At 42.8% G+C, this 20,752-nt stretch overlaps 1 protein-coding gene across 6 annotated transcripts in view; it reads left to right on the top strand.

The window, feature by feature from the left end:
* The window catches only part of FAT3 (FAT atypical cadherin 3), a 745,380-nt gene extending 724,991 nt beyond the window's left edge, over positions 1 to 20,389 (top strand). For 3 of the 6 annotated variants that reach the window (XM_069759239.1, XM_069759238.1, XM_069759235.1), the window contains 6 exons: positions 2,628 to 2,781; positions 4,787 to 5,442; positions 11,871 to 11,984; positions 14,815 to 14,874; positions 17,757 to 17,792; positions 18,174 to 20,389. In XM_069759239.1, the coding sequence (XP_069615340.1) occupies positions 2,628 to 2,781; positions 4,787 to 5,442; positions 11,871 to 11,984; positions 14,815 to 14,874; positions 17,757 to 17,792; positions 18,174 to 18,793 (1,640 nt within the window). In that variant the 3' untranslated portion in view covers positions 18,794 to 20,389. The remainder of the gene's footprint in view (positions 1 to 2,627; positions 2,782 to 4,786; positions 5,443 to 11,870; positions 11,985 to 14,814; positions 14,875 to 17,756; positions 17,793 to 18,173) is intronic. The other 3 variants (XM_069759241.1, XM_069759240.1, XM_069759237.1) reach the window with 2 other exon arrangements.
* Positions 20,390 to 20,752: the final 363 nt, after the last annotated feature.

Raw genomic sequence — 20,752 nt, 5'->3', positions numbered from 1 at the left:
ATACACAATAGATGATGTCACAGCTCACCTCCTCCTCCTGTACAATGACTGATAACACCTCTATATACAGTAGATAACACAGGATCCACCATACACAATAGATGATATCACAGCTCACCTCCTCCTCCTGTACAATGACTGATAACACCTCTATATACAGTAGATAACATTGGATCCACAATTCACAATAGCTGATGTCACAGCTCACCTCCCCCTCCTCCTGTACAATGACTGATAACACCTCTATATACAGTAGATAACACAGGATCCACCATACACAATAGATGATATCACAGCTCACCTCCTCCTCCTGTACAATGACTGATAACACCTCTATATACAGTAGATAACACAGGATCCACCATACACAATAGATGATGTCACAGCTCACCTCCTCCTCCTGTACAATGACTGATAACACCTCTATATACAGTAGATAGCACAGGATCCACCATTCACAATAGGTGATGTCACAGCTCACCTCCTCCTCCTGTACAATGACTGATAACACCTCTATATACAGTAGATAACACAGGATCCACCATTCACAGTAGGTGATGTCACAGCTCACCCCCTCCTCCTGTACAATCACTGATTACACCTCTATATACAGTAGATAACACAAGATCCACCATTCGCAATAGGTGATGTCACAGCTCACCTCCTCCTCCTGTACAATGACTGATAACACCTCTATATACAGTAGATAACACAGGATCCACCATTCACAATAGGTGATGTCACAGCTCACCTCCTCCTCCTGTACAATGACTGACATCACCTCTATATACAGTAGATAACACAGGATCCACCATTCACAATAGATGATGTCACAGCTCACCTCCTCCTCCTGTACAATGACTGATAACACCTCTATATATAGTAGATAACACAAGATCCACTGTTCGCAATAGGTCATGTCACAGCTCACCTCCTCCTGTACAATGACTGATTACACCTCTATATACAGTAGATAACACAGGATCCACCATACACAATAGGTGATGTCACAGCTCACCTCCTCCTCCTGTACAATGACTGATTACACCTCTATATACAGTACATAACACAGGATCCACCATACACAATAGATGATGTCACAGCTCACCTCCTCCTCCTGTACAATGACTGATAACACCTCTATATACAGTAGATAACACAGGATCCACCATACACAATAGATGATGTCACAGCTCACCTCCTCCTCCTGTACAATGACTGATATCACCTCTATATACAGTAGATAACACAGAAGCCACCATTCACAATAGGTGATGTCACAGCTCACCTCCCCCTCTTCCTGTACAATGACTGATAACACCTCTATATACAGTAGATAACACAGGATCCACCATACACAATAGGTGATGTCACAGCTCACCTCCTCCTCCTGTACAATGACTGATTACACCTCTATATACAGTAGATAACACAGGATCCACCATACACAATAGGTGATGTCACAGCTCACCTCCTCCTCCTGTACAATGACTGATAACACCTCTATATACAGTAGATAACACAGGATTCACCATTCACAATAGGTGATATCACAGCTCACCTCCTCCTCCTGTACAATGACTGATAACACCTCTATATACAGTAGATAACACAGCATCCACCATACACAATAGGTGATGTCACAGCTCACCTCCTCCTCCTGTACAATGACTGATAACATCTCTATACACAGTAGATAACACAGGATCCACCATTCACAATAGGTGATGTCACAGCTCACCTCCTCCTCCTGTACAATGACTGATAACACCTCTGTATACAGTAGATAACAGAGGATCCACCATTCACAATAGGTGATATCACAGCTCACCTCCTCCTCCTGTACAATGACTGATAACACCTCTATATACAGTAGATAACACAGGATCCACCATTCACAATAGATGATGTCACAGCTCACCTCCTCCTGTACAATGACTGATTACACCTCTATATACAGTAGATAACACAGGATTCACCATTCACAATAGGTGATATCACAGCTCACCTCCTCCTCCTGTACAATGACTGATAACACCTCTATATACAGTAGATAACACAGGATTCACCATTCACAATAGGTGATGTTACAGCTCACCTCCTCCTTTCTAATGACTGATAACACCTCTGTATACAGTAGATAACAGAGGATCCACCATTCACAATAGGTGATGTCACAGCTCACCTCCTTTTTAATGACACACATTGCTATCTATGGGCCATGTTGCTGCTGTAAGTCAGGAGGAATATTAGGAAGCTGCAGCTGTTCCCATCACAGACACAGTTCCTGTAATCAGGTTGACCCTGGAATGAATCATTTTGTTATAAGTTTAGGGAAACTCTTCTATAATATCGGAGTAATGTCTGTTTGAGATTGCCAGTTTCTTTTTCTGTAATACCACTGTTCTGACAGCAGGTGGCACTGTTGGCTCATGTAATGGAGCAGAATAGCTGCAGCATTCACTCTGATACACAGCCCAGTTGGTGACAAGCACAGTATGTAGCAGAGCTGAATTTGTCCATTACCTGTTCCTTTCATCCACCATGGTAATATTGTTGTTCTTTGTATCATGCATTTACTTCTAGGCAGTCCTATGTAAACTCGTATTTCTCATTCTTCTGCACAGGATACCAGTGTACCTGCCCGTCCCAGTACATCGGCAAAAACTGCGAGTCCGAGATCACAGCGTGCTTCCCAAATCCATGCCGAAACGGTGGATCCTGTGATCCAATCGGGAATTCATTCATCTGCACCTGTAGGACAGGCCTGAGGGGGTTAACGTAAGTAGCGAATATCACTGCGGGGTGCCAGCACTAAGGGATCCTATCATTTTTCGGCTTTTTTGACTAATTTCTTAATATTTTGAATGCTTTGTTATTGTAATACAGAGTTACAATTCCGGAGTGATAGGGTAAAATGTTGACTTCCTGTTGTCACCACTAGGTGGAGCTGCTTATGGCATAATAAAGCCTCACTGACCTCACTAAGAAGCCTGTATTCAGTGTGCTGCCTCTAGTGGTGGCCGTAGGAATCCAACATTGCACCAATTCATTTAAAGGCCATTTAGAGGGGTGCAGAACATTTTTTTCCATATGTACAATTACAGCAGGTAGAGAAAAGAGTTTTGTCCCCCCGCATGGGTACTACCTGCCATTTCAAAGGGCACCATGTAATGTTATATTTCCCCTGCAGTGGTTGCGGATCGCCTCATTTTTAAAGGGGTTGTAGTCAAGGTCTTTGAGTTTTACTGCCTAAGATCCAGGTCTGATAAGATGTGTGAGTCATTTAAAGGGGTGAAGAAACCCCCCATCCATCTGCCTTATAGGACTTATGTTTATCATAAAAGGGGCAGCTCCAATTAGGGGGGCGCTTCCAATTAGGGGGCACTTTCCATTTAGCGGTCGGTTTCCACTTAGGACCCCCCTCTATGACCCAGAATCAAGAGCTGAGTACAGCCATTTATGTAATTGGCTGCCTTGCAATACCACATTTCCCCTGCAGTGGTCGCTGTGAGACACAATCCTTGCTGTGCAGTAACCCTTGCCAAGTTCAGCCTGTCAAAAGCTAACATTATAAACCAGTTGTTTTCAGGGATCACAGTTGATCACTGGAGATCCCAGCCCAGGAACACTTTGTGATCCGCTTATTGTCAAGTGAGCCGTTTGTTATAACGATTGTCCAAGACACAATCCGCATTAATTGCAGAAGTTGATCATTTCTTCTGTAGCTGCGGACCATGTACCATGAGGACAGCTGGGTCCTCCTCTCTTGTTTGCAGCTCTGATAAGGAAGGGTTCACAATCAACCACCTCCCCTAATAAGACACACGGACAGGGGTTGTTTTCATAGGACAACACCTTTAATGTCTTCTCGATTAGTGTCGAGGGTCCATCAGTAACTGATCTCTTCTTGCCCAGGATGTAGGGCGCATCAGTAACCGATATCCTCTTGACTAGTGTCACAGGTCCGTCAGTAACTAACAGGGGTTGTGTTCATAGGGCAACCCTGTAATGTCTTCTTGACCAGTCTTGAGGGTCCATCAGTAACCAATCTCTTCTTGACCAGTCTTTAGGATGCATCAGTAATTGATCTCCTATTGACCAGTGTCAAGAGTCAATCAAGTAAGTGATCTAATCTTGACTACTGTTGTAGGTCCATCAGGCGTTGTGTTAATAGGGAAACCTTGTTAATGTCTTCTTGAATTATGCCTAGGGACCATCAGTAACTGCTTTCTTATTGACCAGTGTTCTGTTGACATCAGTAAATTATCTCTTCTTAACCAGCGATGAAGATCTGTCAGTTCCTGATCTCTTCTCGAGCAGTGTTGAGGGTCCATCAATAATTGACCAGTGCTATGGATCCATCAGTAACTTATCTCTTTTTGACCAGTGTCGAGGGTCCATCAGTAACTGATCTTCCCTTGTGATATCCTCTTGACCATTGTTGAAGATTCATCAAAAATGATCTCCATTTGACCAGTGTTGAGGGTCCATCAGTAACTGATCTCCTTTTGCTCTGATCTCTTCTTAACTAGTGTTATGCTAATATATGTACGGCAACTGATCTCTTCTTGACCAATGTTTAGGGTCCATCAGTAACTGGTCTCTTCTTGACCAATGTTTAGGGTCCATCAGTAACTGATCTCCCTTTGACCAATGTAGAGCATCTATCTGTAACCGATCTTCTCTTGACCAGTGATGAGGATCTATCAGTAACTGATCTCTTTTTGACCATTGTTGAGAGTCTACCTGTAACCAATCTCTCATTTGATAAATTTCTCTGTAGATGTGAAGAGGACATTAATGAATGTGAACGAGAAGACTGTGAAAATGGCGGCACATGCATCAATACCTTTGGGTCGTTTTTCTGTAATTGCACTCATGGCTACGTTGGACAGTACTGTGGTCTCAGACCTGTGGTGGTGCCCAACATTCAAGCTGGGCATTCTTATGTTGGCAAGGAGGAGCTCATTGGGATTGCAGTGGTGCTTTTTGTTATATTTGTCCTCATCATCCTCTTCATTGTGTTCCGCAAAAAAGTATTCCGAAAAAATTACTCCCGTAACAACATCACCCTGGTTCAAGACCCTGCAACTGCGGCATTACTCAATAAAACCAATGGGATACAGTTTAAGAATCTCCGAGGTGGGGGAGACAGTAGAAATATCTATCAAGAGGTTGGTCCACCTCAAGTTCCTGTGCGACCCATGGCCTACACTCCTTGTTTCCAGAGCGAATCTAGGAACAACTTAGATAAGATGGTGGATGGACTTGGGGTGGAACATCAGGAGATGACAACCTTCCACCCGGAATCACCTAGGATTCTCACAGCCCGAAGAGGAGTTGTGGTGTGCAGCGTGGCTCCCAATATGCCATCAGTATCCCCATGTCGGTCTGACTGTGACTCCATCAGAAAATCACCTTGGGATTCAGGAAATGAATGTAAGTCCTATGTATCTATCTATCATCTATCTATTATCTATTTATCATCTATCTATTATCTATCTATCATCTATCTATTATTTATCTATCTATTATCTATTTATCATCTATCTATTATCTATCTATCATCTATCTATTATTTATCTATCTATTATCTATTTATCATCTATCTATTATCTATCTATCATCTATCTATTATTTATCTATCTATTATCTATTTATCATCTATCTATCTATTATCTATCAATCTATTATCTATCTATTATCTATCTATTATCTATCAATCTATTATCTATCAATCTATTATCTATCTATTATCTATCTATTATCTATCAATCTATTATCTATCAATCTATTATCTATCTATCTATCATCTATCTATCATCTATCTATCTATTATCTATCAATCTATTATCTATCAATCTATTATCTATCTATCTATCATCTATCTATCATCTATCTATCATCTATCTATCTATTATCTATCAATCTATTATCTATCAATCTATTATCTATCTATCTATCATCTATCTATCATCTATCTATCTATTATCTATCAATCTATTATCTATCAATCTATTATCTATCTATCTATCATCTATCTATCATCTATCTATCATCTATCTATCTATTATCTATCAATCTATTATCTATCAATCTATTATCTATCATCTATCTATCATCTATCTATCTATTATCTATCTATCATCTATTATCTATTATCTATCTATTATCTATCATCTATCTATCATCTATCTATCATCTATCAATTATCTATCATCTATCTATCATCTATCTATCTATTATCTATCTATCATCTATCTATCCATCCACCCATCCCCCTGGTCAAAAGGCTTAAAGATGACACATCTATTAGGCAAAAAAAATATATTGCCAATTTTTTTAAATTAAAAATTACAAATAGGAGAATGGGCCAGTGCAAAAGTTTGGACACCCTTGGAGATTTGTTTGCTCACCATAAAATTCAGCATCAGATGTATGCAAAAGAACATTTAAGAATTCGGATGCATTTTGGAAACAAGTCCTGTGGTCAGATGAAGTTAAAATACAACTATTTTGCCAGAATGATCAAAGAACATCTCGCCTACCATTAAGCATGGGGGTGGATCAATCATGCTTTGAGATTGTGTTGCAAACAATGGCACGGGGCACATTTCACAGGTAGAGGGAAGAATGGATTCAATGAAATTTCACCAAATCCTTGATGCAAACATAACACCATCTGTAAAAAAGCTGAAGTTGAAAAGAGGCTGGCATCTCCAAATGGATAATGATCTGAAACACACGTCAAAATCAACTATAGACGACCCCAAAAGGCGCAAGATGAAGGTTTTACAGTGGCCCTCACAGTCCCCTGAGCTGAACATCATTGAAAATGTATGGTGAGACCTCAAAATAGCAGATGATGCAAGACGCCCCAGGAATCTCACAGAACGGGAGGAATTTTCCAAGGAAGAATGGAGGAAAATCCCTCAAACAAGAATTGACTCTTGTCTGGCCACCAAAAGCGTTTACAAGCTGTGATACTTGCAAAAGGGGCACTACTAGGTACTAACCATGCAGGGTGCCCGAACTTTAGCATTTGTCCGTTTTCCTTTTTGTAATGTTAATGATGATAATATTTATCTTTTGTGCCTAAAATACAAAGGAAATTTGTCATCTGTAACTTAAGCCCTTTTAGAGATCATTTCATCTTCAACTTGTTTAACTATTCACAAAAACAGTCATTTTGACCAGGGGTGCCCAAACTTTTACATGCCACTGTATCTTTAATCCCATAATCCAACATTTTGTAGGCAGTTAAATAGCACTTCAGTCATATATGCTTACATAGGTTACCTACCAAGGTACGAAGCGACACATAGGAAAGCGAATTAAAAGTATTTTTGTCTTTATTGAAACAATATTTTAAAATCACACAACATTAAAAGACAGGAAGATGGAAAAAAGTTGGACCTCCAAAAAAAGTCAGGGTGTGACACAAAGAAAAAGATTTTTTTGTATTCAATATGTGTGCGCTCATAAAGTATCCCTATAGGGAAGTTGTATGGACTTGCATATGGGTGGACGTAAAAAAAAACGTCTCTTTTAAAACCCTTGGCGGTCCTATATCCAAAAAGGGTAAAAAAATAAATAAACAGCAGAGTATAGTGATCCCCTCACATCAGGAAATAGGCTCATAACCATAATCAAATCAATAATGACCTAAATATATGAACAGTATCTGTTCATATAAAGCAGAGAGAACATAGATGCTGTGCAGTTTTTGGAACATTCACTAGATGGGGATAAAGTGTAAAGCCTGAAAGAGTAGTGGATATAGCAGGATCCAAATAGATATAATGTGGAAAGGCCGATCAATAAGCTGTTAACTATTACCTGAAGATGGGAGGAGGAAGATGGTGCATTATATAAGGAGGAGGTGTCACATCCTGCGCCCGACGAGCGCCAGGGGGCGTGTTGGAGACTAGGTATGTGTGGATTTATATATCCTAAAGCCAGGTGTGACGTAAAGTGAGGGGGCGGAGTCCATCAGCGAAATCAATATCACCATTACACACTGAACGGGAAACCACTGGGTAAATCTGACAGGGAGAAGGACTTGGGGATCCTAGTTAATGATAAACTTACCTGGAGCAGCCAGTGCCAGGCAGCAGCTGCCAAGGCAAACAGGATCATGGGGTGCATTAAAAGAGGTCTGGATACACATGATGAGAGCATTATACTGCCTCTGTACAAATCCCTAGTTAGACCGCACATGGAGTACTGTGTCCAGTTTTGGGCACCGGTGCTCAGGAAGGATATAATGGAACTAGAGAGAGTACAAAGGAGGGCAACAAAATTAATAAAGGGGATGGGAGAACTACAATACCCAGATAGATTAGCGAAATTAGGATTATTTAGTCTAGAAAAAAGACGACTGAGGGGCGATCTAATAACCATGTATAAGTATATAAGGGGACAATACAAATATCTCGCTGAGGATCTGTTTATACCAAGGAAGGTGACGGGCACAAGGGGGCATTCTTTGCGTCTGGAGGAGAGAAGGTTTTTCCACCAACATAGAAGAGGATTCTTTACTGTTAGGGCAGTGAGAATCTGGAATTGCTTGCCTGAGGAGGTGGTGATGGCGAACTCAGTCGAGGGGTTCAAGAGAGGCCTGGATGTCTTCCTGGAGCAGAACAATATTGTATCATACAATTATTAGGTTCTGTAGAAGGACGTAGATCTGGGAATTTATTATGATGGAATATAGGCTGAACTGGATGGACAAATGTCTTTTTTCGGCCTTACTAACTATGTTACTATGTTACTATGAAATGTGACAAGGTGATGTGCGTATTAAGTGTTGCTGGGGGCGTAGCTAACGGCGCATGAATACGGTCAAGTGCTCTAACGAAGAAGAGACTTCCGGTCCTGCGCCGGATGACACGTGGTGGAACGCACCGCGCGTCATGAGTGTGGAGCCGATCGAATGTCAAGTAGAGCAGCGAGACCGGCGCATGCGCACCAACGCCGAGAAGTAAGATGCCAGGGAAAAGAAGGAGGCGGAGTGTTAACCGCACCCTTTTTCCGTCTAACTATCAACCACAGTTAAACGGTGGGGAGATGGAGGGAGAGAAGGAAAAACAGTATAAATTATACAAGAAATAGTACCATCACCACTTTCTCAGGTATAGGCCCCAAAAATACTTTTTATTCACTTTCCTATGTGTCACTTCGTACCTTGTTAGGTAACCTATGTAAGCATGCCACTGTATCTATTTATCTTTCTGACTGTCACTATTTATCGATCTATCATGAGGCTTGTGGTGGATTCACAGTCACCACACGATTAATATGAGTGGTGTAAGATTGCGCTTACCACGTGTCTTGGGGGACAGTCGCTTGGCCGCGATATTATTATTATAATTATTATTTATTGTTATAGCGCCATTTATTCCATGGCGCTTTACATGTGAGGAGGGGTATACATAATAAAAACAAGTACAATAATCTTAAACAATACAAGTCATAACTGGTACAGGAGGAATGAGGACCCTGCCCGCGAAGGCTCACAATCTACAAGGGATGGGTGAGAATACAGTAGGTGAGGGTAGAGCTGGTCATGCAGCGGTTTGGTCGATCGGTGGTTACTGCACGTTGTAGGCTTGTCAGAAGAGGTGGGTCTTCAGGTTCTTTTTGAAGGTTTCGATGGTAGGCGAGAGTCTGATGTGTTGTGGTAGAGGGTTCCAGAGTAGGGGTGATACGCGAGAGAAATCTTGTATACGATTGTGAGAAGAGGAGATAAGAGGGGAGTAGAGAAGGAGATCTTGTGAGGATCGGAGGTTGCGGGTAGGTAAGTACTGGGAGACGAGGTCACAGATGTATGGAGGACACAGGTTGTGGATGGCTTTGTACGTCATGGTAAGGGTTTTGTAGTGGAGTCTCTGGGCAATGGGGAGCCAGTGAAGGGATTGACAGAGGGGAGAGGCCGGGAAATAGCGGGGGGACAGGTGGATTAGTCGGGCAGCAGAGTTTAGAATAGATTGGAGGGGTGCGAGAGTGTTAGAGGGGAGGCCACAGAGCAGGAGGTTGCAGTAGTCAAGGCGAGAGATGATGAGGGCATGGACTAGGGTTTTTGCAGATTCATGGTTGAGGAATGAACGGATTCGTGAAATATTTTTGAGTTGAAAGCGGCAGGAAGTGGAAAGGGCTTGGATATGTGGTTTGAAGGAGAGATCAGCGTCAAGGATTACCCCGAGGCAGCGAGCTTGTGGGACTGGGGAGAGTAGGCAGCCATTTACTGTAATGGATAGGTTCGTTGGGGGGGTCGCGTGAGATGGGGGAAAGATGATGAATTCTGTTTTATCCATGTTAAGTTTTAAAAATCTAGTGGAGAAGAAGGATGAAATAGCAGACAGACATTGAGGAATTCTGGTTAGAAGGGAGGTGATATCTGGTCCAGAGATGTAGATCTGTGTGTCGTCAGCGTAGAGGTGATACTGAAAGCCATGAGATTCTATGAGCTGTCCCAGTATTTGGGCACACGGGCACGGTTTTTCACACAAAACAGTCTATTTGGTTTATTAAGGTATCATAAACCCCATCATGCGCAGTCCATTTACACACTGTACCAGGACATCACATCAAGTTTCACATCCTTAGTCTGCGGAAACTAAACACGCTGGTCCTCTCCTCACCAATTGCCGTGGGTTACCACACAGTTCATAGAGCAACATAAGCACCAACAGTCTATGGTACCTTACGGGAGCTCCTGCTCCACCTGCTGACTCCTTGTCAGTCCTCTCTTCTGGGAAAGCTGCCTCACGGGGACCACCAACTTGCCTGGCACACCTTAGTCAGTCCAGATCCACCAAAGGGGAAGCTTCTCCAACACAGATCGTCCAGGTCCACGGTCTCTCAGGTGCTCCAGGAAGACTCCACTCACAGGAGCTTCCAACACAGACCATCCAGGACCATGATCACACTGTGCTCTTCAACACAGATCGTCCAGGTCCACGGTCTCTCAGGTGCTCCAGGAAGACTCCACTCACAGGAGCTTCCAACACAGACCATCCAGGACCACGATCACACTGTGCTCTTCAGGACATCCATCCCACCTGGGACCGTCCAACACAGAGGCATGTGACCTATCCGGGTTCTATTGAAAACGTTAGTCCAACACCCCCAGGCATGTGACCTCTCCGGGTGCTATTCAGGACGTTAGTCCAACATCCTAGGCATGTGACCTGTCCGGGTTCTATTCAGGACGTTAGTCCAACACCCCAGGCCATCAGGTCCAAAGCCCCACCATGTGCTGTTCAGGAATCCTTCTCCCAGGACTTCCAACACAGGCTTCCAGGACCTTGCACTTGGACCATATAGATCCATACACTGGAACCATATAGGAACCATGTGACCCACACCCTGGTCACATTATATACCTTTGACCACTCCCCTAGGTGGGAGTGTGGATGTGTGGCTAGTTTGACCCGCCCATCTCTCATAACTAGCCTTGCCAGCCTCCCTTTAGAATTACACAATTACTTGTGGGACTACAGGTCCCAGAACAGAACATCGCTTCAGGCTGACAGCGCAGAGTTTCTTTCTCTGCGACATACATACCGACCATTCACAACAATGCCGGACACCGTCTCACCATCCCCATTACGCCTCCATGCATGTCCTGGGGAGCACATACAGTGCCCCCTAGCTGTAACAGGGGTCACTGCATCACAGTGGTAACAAAGTAGAGTGGGAAGAGTGAAGTACCGGCCAGAAGGAGAGTTGGGCACATGCTGCAAAATGACATTAATTGATGTTCTTCTGTAGAATTGAGGTCATCATTGAACTCTGGTAATGGGGGTGACTGATGGGGTCGATGTAAAATAATAGTTTTTTGTGTGGGGGTTTTGTATCTCAAGGTAAAGGACTGGAAGCAGCAGAAGAAATGACTTGCTTTGTGGGGAGCACAAAGGGGAACAATTCCGAGAACCAGTCTTTGAACTCCTTCCAGTCGGATTCAGGAGATGACAATGGTAAGGACTCCGCATCTACAACCTCTTCTTTTCAATATTACTTTGTGCACAATTTCCACTCTTTTATCTCGAGGACCTGTTTCCAGGAAAGTCAGTTTTATCCGAGGACACATTTTCTGTTCATATTAGTGCAATGAGTAGGTAGTAATCTTGTCTTATCCTTCCATGACCTCAGGGTCTGGTCACATTTAGAGATGTTTTCTGGTATTCCCCATCTCATCACCTCTGAGCAGTTCTGGAGAAAAGGTGGTGTTACATGTTAAGCTTCTATATGCCACCACTAGGGGGAGCTCAGTGCAGGTGTATTCATGATTGAGTTCAATGGGAGGCGTATAAATCCCTATGGCTCCCTCTAGTGGCAATTACAGACATGCAGCCTTTTCAGTGAGAAGCGTGCTACGATAACGTCATAATGTGGGCTACATATGTACGTAAGTATTCAAAAGCATGTGGGATCTCATCAACATCAATACACATGAAATTGCATCTCTATGGCCCCTGTCTACTGACCTACCAGCTGTTTTTAACCATTAAGGGGATTATCCAAAATTTTTAGAACGGTTACTCAAAGCAGGGAAGGCAATAAAAAAACCCTACTTACCTGGTAAATTCCATGCTGCTCTAGCAGTCCCGATAGTCACGGTTTTCTTGCTCCGCAGTGATGTCTGCACGTACGGCATGAGACTGCTAAGGGACAGCGATTGACTGCAGCAGTCATGTACAAGCGGTTGGCATGCCATGACTGCACGACAGTTAATGAAGACTCATGAGACCAGCAATATATTTGCACTTTTTAAATAAATAAAAATGATCTCCTTAAAGGGGTTGTCCTGGACTTATAAATTGATGAGTTACCCTTAGGACAAGTCGAAATATATCAAAGGGACCGACACCTCTAGCAATCAGCTGTTTGCAACTCCATCAGTGGCCATTTTCACTGTGGAGAGGGCTACATTAAGGCTCTATACACCGCGTAGTGGCCGTTATCGGTACTGCAGCTGAGATCACATTCACTTCTATAGGAACTGAGCTGCAGTACACGAGAATGGCCACTACATGGAGCTGCGCTGTTCTGACTCTGTACATGTCTTACTTCTGGGGACCCCAGGACCTGCTAACAGCTGATCACTGGGGGTGAGGAGTGTTGGATCCCCATCAATCTTCTCTTGATGAAATATCCTATAGAAAAATATTCCATATGAACAACCCCTTTAATGACAGCAATTAAAATATTCTAAAACAGCTGATGACATACTGTATGAAGTTGCTAAATAATTCTTTTTTTTCTCTAACTTCTTTGTTATCACGACCTTCTGGATGTAATATTTCTGTGATATTGCTGTTTCGCTTTTAAACTTATCATGAAATCTATCAAAACAGATTAAGAAAGATGCGTTTCATAAGTCCGCTAGGGAAAATATAAAGTCTTACATACAGATTTTTTTAGGTAAAATGTAGAGGTTTGTATCCAGGACTTTCTCGAATTCAAGAAGGCGGAGTGCTGAATTCCTGATGGTTTTTCAATTGGAAAGTCTTCTATTTCTTGTCCAAACTAGGATTCAATTTCCATGTTTTCTATGTTAGACACACTAAAGCCAATTTTAAGGGAAGTAACACCTATTTTCCAACTCTCATGAATCGTCCGGCAGAAGTAGAGACCTCACTGACCAAATGCCAGGTACTGGAAGCCACAGGCAGATAGGAGAAATCCAAAAGACTACAAACAGGTAGCAGAGGTACTGGAGACCACAGACAGGTAACAGAGACACTGGAAGCCGCAAGCAAACCGGAGATGTCCTGGTGACCGCAGACAGGTAGCAGAGGTCTGGGAAGACGAGGAGCAGGTTTCCGAGCTACTGGAAGCTGCAGGCAGACAGGAGACATCCGTAAGGCCGCAGACAGGTAGCTGAGGTACAGGAAACCGCAAACGGTGAGCAGAGGTCATGAAAGACCAGGAGCAGGTAGCATAAATACTGGAAATAAAGGCAGACAGTAGACATCCGAGAGAGTGTAGAAAGGTAGCAGAGGTAGTTGAAACTGCAAACAGGTATCAGAGACACTGGAAGCCACAGGTAGACGGAGATGTCCGGGAGACTGCAGATAGGTAGCAGAGGTACTGGAAGCCGGAGGCAGACCAGATACGTCTGTGAGGCTGCAGACAGGTAGGAGAGGTACTGGAAGACTGGAAACAGGTAGCAGAGGAAACTGCAAATAGGTCAAACTAAGAGACTTGACTAAGAGACTTGATACCTTACATAGGTGGATGATCACCCAGCACTGCTCATTAATTCTACTGTTCCATGAATGTTACCCATGAATCATACAGTAAGGCTATGTGCCCACGTTGCAGAACGTATGCAGAATTTTGTGCATCAAAACCGGACTCCCTTAGCAGGAAATCCGCTTGCTTTTTTTTTGCATTGTTATCGCTTATTTGTCGCGGTTTTTTTGCATTTTTTAGCGTTTTTTTTCCATTTGTCCAAATACAATTCCATAGCAGCAAAAACGCAGATTTTCCGCAAAATTAATGAACATGCTGCGTTTTTTTCCACAATGCTTTCCTGCTGCGGAAAAAAACGCAGCATGAGCACAACAATTGCGGAATGCCCTTAAAAATAATGGGATGCTTCATGTAAGCGTTTTTTAAGCGTTTTCGCAGTGGAATACCGCTGCAAAAATGCTTAAAAAGCGCAACATGGGTACATAGCCTAAGGGTTGGTGACATCCGGTGATTGATACAGTAACCACGTTTGTGGGGTGTAATACTAACCTTTCCGTTGTCTCCCTTTTTCTCCCTTCCTCCCATGTTGTGTTTTCTCCCTCCCACAAGCTTCCATAGTGACTGTCATTCATCTAGTCAACAATGTTGTTGATAATGTTGAAACTGAAGGTATTTACACTTTTTCTGCAAACTTTGCCTATTATATGAAATGGATAATGTAATTCGTGAATCTGTATCATGTGTTGTCTTTGTACCTTATAAAAGTATACTAAAGAAAATAGCACAATTTACTTTCACTGATTCTAAACTATTTTCTAAATCAACTTACCGTACATACTCGAGTATAAGCCGACCCGCGTATAAGCCGACCCCCCCTAATTTTGCAACAAAAAATTAATTGAGACATCAGTAGGATAAATGTTTTTGAATATCCATATTGAATCAGGAGCCCCATATAATGCTCTATACACTTCATTATGGCCCCATAAGATGCTCCATATACAAATATGCCCCATATAATGCTCCATACAGTTCTTTATGGCCCCATAAGATGCTCCATATACAAATATGCCCCATATAATGCTCCATTCAGTTCTTTATGGCCCCATAGATGCCCCATATAATGCTCCATGCAGTTATGGCCCCATAGATGCCCAACATAGTGCTCCATGCAGTTATGGCCCCATAGATGCTCCATATAATGCTCCATGCAGTTCTTTATGGCCCCATAGATGCCCCATATAATGCTCCATGCAGTTATGGCCCCATAGATGCTCCATATAATGCTCCATGCAGTTCTTTATGGCCCCATAGATGCCCCATATAGCATTGTGCCACATGTAATGCTGCTGCACTAAAAAAAAAAAATGACATACTCACCTCTCGTTGCTGCTCCTCAGTGTCCCGTCTCTCCGCACTGACTGTTCAGGCAGAGGGCGGCGCGCACACTAATACATCATCGCACCCTCTGACCTGAACAGTCACTGCAGAGGACGCGGAAGACGGAGCGTCGGTGGAACGCGGAAAAGTGAATATGACATACTCACGTGCTCCTGGCGTGGTCCCCGCATGTCCCACGTCTCCGGGAGCGGCAGCTTCTTCCTGTAGTGAGCGGTCACGTTGCACCGCTCATTACAGTAATGAATATGCTGCTCCACCCCTATGGGAGTGGAGTCCATATTCATAACTTTAATGAGCGGTAACAGTGACCGCTGAACAGGGGAAGAAGCTGCCATGCCCGAAGACCGTGGTACCGCATCAGGAGCGCTGGGAGCAGGTGAGTATTTGACAGTCGTCGCTCCCCCTCACTCGTCGACCCCCCCGCCTTCCATGACTCGAGTATAAGCAGAGAGGAGCACTTTCAGCCCATTTTTTTGGGGCTGAAAATCTCGGCTTATGCTTGAGTATATTCGTAATGTTGAACATATTTTTTAAATATTCTTTTTTTTGTATGTCACTGTCTGTATCAGAAAAATAGTTCTGTAGAGATTACTTCTCCGTAGTCAACTCATTATCATCACAGGCAGGATAACTATCCGATATAAAACTTATATGTAGGTAACACAAGATCCACCATTCACAATAGGTGATGTCACAGCTCAACTCCTCCTCCTGTGCAATGACTGATCAAACCTCTATATACAGTAGATAATACAGGATCCACCATTCACAATAGGTGATGTCACAGCTCACCTCCTCCTCCTGTGCAATGACTGATAACACCTCTATATACAGTAGATAACACAGGATCCACCATTCACAATAGGTGATTTCACAGCTCACCTCCTCCTCCTGTGCAATGACTGATAATACCTCTATATACAGTAGATAACACAGGATCCACCATTCACAATAGGTGATGTCACAGCTCACTTCCTCCTCCTGTGCAATGACTGATAACACCTCTATATACAGTACATAATACAGAATTCACAATAGGAGATGTCACAGCTCACCTTCTCCTCCTCCTGTGCAATGACTGATAACACCTCTATATACAGTAGATAACACAGGATCCACCATTCACAATAGGTGATTTCACAGCTCACCTCCTCCTCCTGTGCAATGACTGATAACACCTCTATATACAGTAGATAACACAGGATCCACCATTCACAATAGGTGATATCACAGCTCACCTCCTCCTCCTGTACAATGACTGATAACACCTCTATATACAGTAGATAACACAGGATCCACCATTCACAATAGGCAATATCACAGCTCACGTCCTCCTCCTGTACAATGACTGATAACACCTCTATATACAGTAGATAACACAGGATCCACCATTCACAATAGGTGATGTCACAGCTCACCTCCTCCTCCTGTGCAATGACTGATAACACCTCTATATACGGTAGATAAAACAGGATCCACCATTCACAATAGGTGATGTCACAGCTCACCTCCTCCTCCTGTACAATGACTGATAACACCTCTATATACAGTAGATAACACAGGATCCACCATTCACAATAGGTGATATCACAGCTCACCTCCTCCTCCTGTACAATGACTGATAACACCTCTATATACAGTAGATAACACAGGATCCACCATTCACAATAGGTAATATCACAGCTCACCTCCTACTCCTGTACAATGACTGATAACACCTCTATATACAGTACATAACACAGGATCCACCATTCACAATAGGTGATGTCACAGCTCACCTCCTCCTCCTGTACAATGACTGATAACACCTCTATATACAGTACATAATACAGAATCCACCATTCACAATAGGAGATGTCACAGCTCACCTCCTCCTGTGCAATGACTGATAACACCTCTATATACAGTAGATAATACAAACCATAGGTGAAAAAATAGAAACGGGAAGAAAAAAAAAATGAAAATTGTTGCAGCATTTCTAAACTTTTTTTTTGTTGGTTTTAAAGGGAATCTGTCTGCCCACCGATTACATATCACAAACCTGCTGATAGATTCCCTTTACCGTGAAATGGGGTTCTAAGTGGAATAGTTTGCGTTAATGTTTGTGAATTGTAAGTTTTATTCTTTTTTTTTTCCTTCGAACCGAACAGCTCCGATATTGGACCAAGGGCAGAATTACAACAGAGGTGACATTTTGTAACCCAAATTCAGTTGCCTTGTTAATATGTCTGGTGCCCATAACATGTTTTTTGTGAAAACGACATTTTGCAAGCTTTGCCTTTTTTTCCCGCCTGCTTCTCCCACCCCCCACCCTTCACATTTTCCCCCCGCCTACCCTCTAGCATGCTGGTAACATTTTATCTAATCCAACTGCTATTGTGTTTGAGTTACATTATAAGCGATCACTACCCTGTGCAAATTGTTTTTATGTCGTAAGCTTGGTGGAACGCACGAGACGAGGGCTCAACACAAGCCGCATGACTGACCACTCCATTAACAGGAGCATGACTCTTTCCGAAAGCTTCTCATCATCCTCATATTAACTTCAGACCCTTATATCTCCACAGCGTACCACTGGGATACCTCTGATTGGATGCCAAGCGCTCATTTATCTGATATTGAGGAGGCCCCAAACTACGAAACTGCTGATGGGTCATCGGCCCACCATGGTAGCACCAGAGAACTGGAGACGGATTACTACCTGGGAGGCTACGACATTGACAGTGACTACCCACCTCCTCATCAGGAAGATTATTTAAGTCAAGATCAGCTTCCACCTCCTCTCCCGGAGGACTTTCAAGAACATTACGATACCCTTCCTAAAGTACAGCCAAGATCTGTGATCAGCACACTCAGTCCAGACTGCCGGCGGCGCCCTCAATTTCATCCCAGCCAATATCTCCCACCCCATCATCTCTCAAGTGAAATAGACACTTCCAGCTTACAACCCGGACATTCATTTAGTACTTTTGTGCCTGCCCAAAGCCAACAGGTGGACAAGACAAGCACAGATAATGTATCTTTATCCTTGCACAATTCAGTAGGTGCTTCTTCTTCAGATGTGTCGGCCAGCTGTGGACTGGAAGATACAGAAGTGGCCATAAGTGACTATGAAAGTTTAGACGACTTTCGAATCGATCACTCCCACATTCCTTACATGGAAACCCAACATCAAACTCAAGTGTGACAAACTCCATTTTTTTATCCTATCTATCTCTATGTATAGCCATCCATGACTAGCCTCTAGGGAATACAAGAAGTCATCGCGTTCGTCACTGACTTTTTAGTAACGGATGCCGACTGTGGAACTCCAATGGCTTTTGATAGTACAGTATGTCAGTGATATGTTGCAAAATTAAATAGACAATCCTTCTAACATGTTGCTTATATTTATTGCCAAAAGTATGCACAGTGTTTTAATACTTATAAAAAAAAAGAAAAAAAATTGCATTTCGAAAGATAAAGTTTCAAAAAGTCTCATCAATTGATTTGATTTCTGTAGCTGTAAACCTTTATGCACTACAAACGTTTGCTTGTCACTCATATACAGTGGTATCGGCCCAAGTGAACACAGCCTATAAAATGTGACATCACTAACTCTCACTCGTATACAGTGGAAACGGCCCAAGTGAACACAGCCTATAAAACGTGACATCACTAACTCTCACTCGTATACAGTGGAAACGGCCCAAGTGAACACAGCCTATAAAACGTGACATCACTAACTCTCACTCGTATACAGTGGAAACGGCCGAAGTGAACACAGCCTATAAAATGTGACATCACTAACTCTCACTCGTATACAGTGGAAACGGCCCAAGAGAACACAGCCTATAAAACGCGACATCACTCACTCATGGCCAAAGGAATAAACAAGGTCATTAATGTAGGTGCAAAGTTGTAGGTGGGAAATTATTCAGTTAGCTTCCACTGGGAATTGTTTCAATACCCTAGCTAAGTTAAGGGCTTTTGATGCCCTTCCTTGGGCACCCTGCACTCAGAGCACGCCTCTGTGTAAGCTCAAAAGTCTTGTGATGGTGTCATATTCTCAGATTCAGGATTACTCCCTTTTGTTGTGGCCAAGTAGCTCTCAGGACCATGATTGCCAGGTGACTACGGCCTATAAAGTCACTTAGACTAGGCAACATCACTAACTCATGGCCAAAGGCTTATAAAAAGTCATAGGCAATGATTCATTTTGTGGTCCATGTTTTACTAGCCAAGGAAGTGTTGCATTGGGCTACACGTTTTCTCTAACTCTCATCAATTTCTATAGGAGTTATGGAAATGGCTTTGCTCGTAGGGCTATACGCTTTCTGTAACATCCATTCACTTCTTTAGGAGTTATGGAAATAGCATGGCATCTATGGGCCAATTGCTGTGACGGGAAAAGCCCTTCAACACTAGAAGTCCCAGAGAGGGGTCATTTAACATTTCTACCTTTGGAACCTTTGGAGCTCGAAACTTCTGGGACTTCTAGTGTTAAGCCCCAACGTAATGTGGCACAAACTCCATCCTAAAATTATTCAAAAATGTAAATCTACCCAAGTTACAAATGCCCCGATATTCACAGCATCTTTAAGGATGTGGGACAGTCTAGATATCGGACACACTGAGAAATATCTTGCATTACTTTTTGACCGATGCCTACAGAATATATCCATTGTGCATATGTGACAAGTACACTTTAATATGTTTACTATGGGGGATCATCGTTTGCATCCATGAAATGATAGTTTACTGGAATAGCACAAAAGTCATTAAAAAAATCCAAAAAACGGTTTACATAGATTTTGCTTCTACAAGACTGATGACAGGATGTATAGAATCTGACGTAATTAGCCATACAAGCCACTTTGTGTTTAACCAATGTGCGTAACTTGTCCATCATGGCGGCTTTTTGTTTTCCTCTTCGGGTCCATCTTTATGATTCACATAAGAAACTCCAGACCCTACAGAAACCCAACTAGTACCATAGTCTAAAGTCTGTGTTCCTTATGTATCATATGGACATTTTAATTAACTTATAGAAGCAATAAATCGCTGTCTTTTTCATAGTAGATGAGCCGTATTATGAATATCGGAGAGCGATAGGACATGGCTAACAGGCTGGACAGACATCTGTCTGAGATGGTTTAGCGAATCC

This window comes from Ranitomeya imitator, chromosome 3 (genome assembly GCF_032444005.1).
Source record: "Ranitomeya imitator isolate aRanImi1 chromosome 3, aRanImi1.pri, whole genome shotgun sequence".
NCBI lineage: Eukaryota > Metazoa > Chordata > Amphibia > Anura > Dendrobatidae > Ranitomeya > Ranitomeya imitator.
This window is presented reverse-complemented; position numbering and strand designations above follow the sequence as displayed.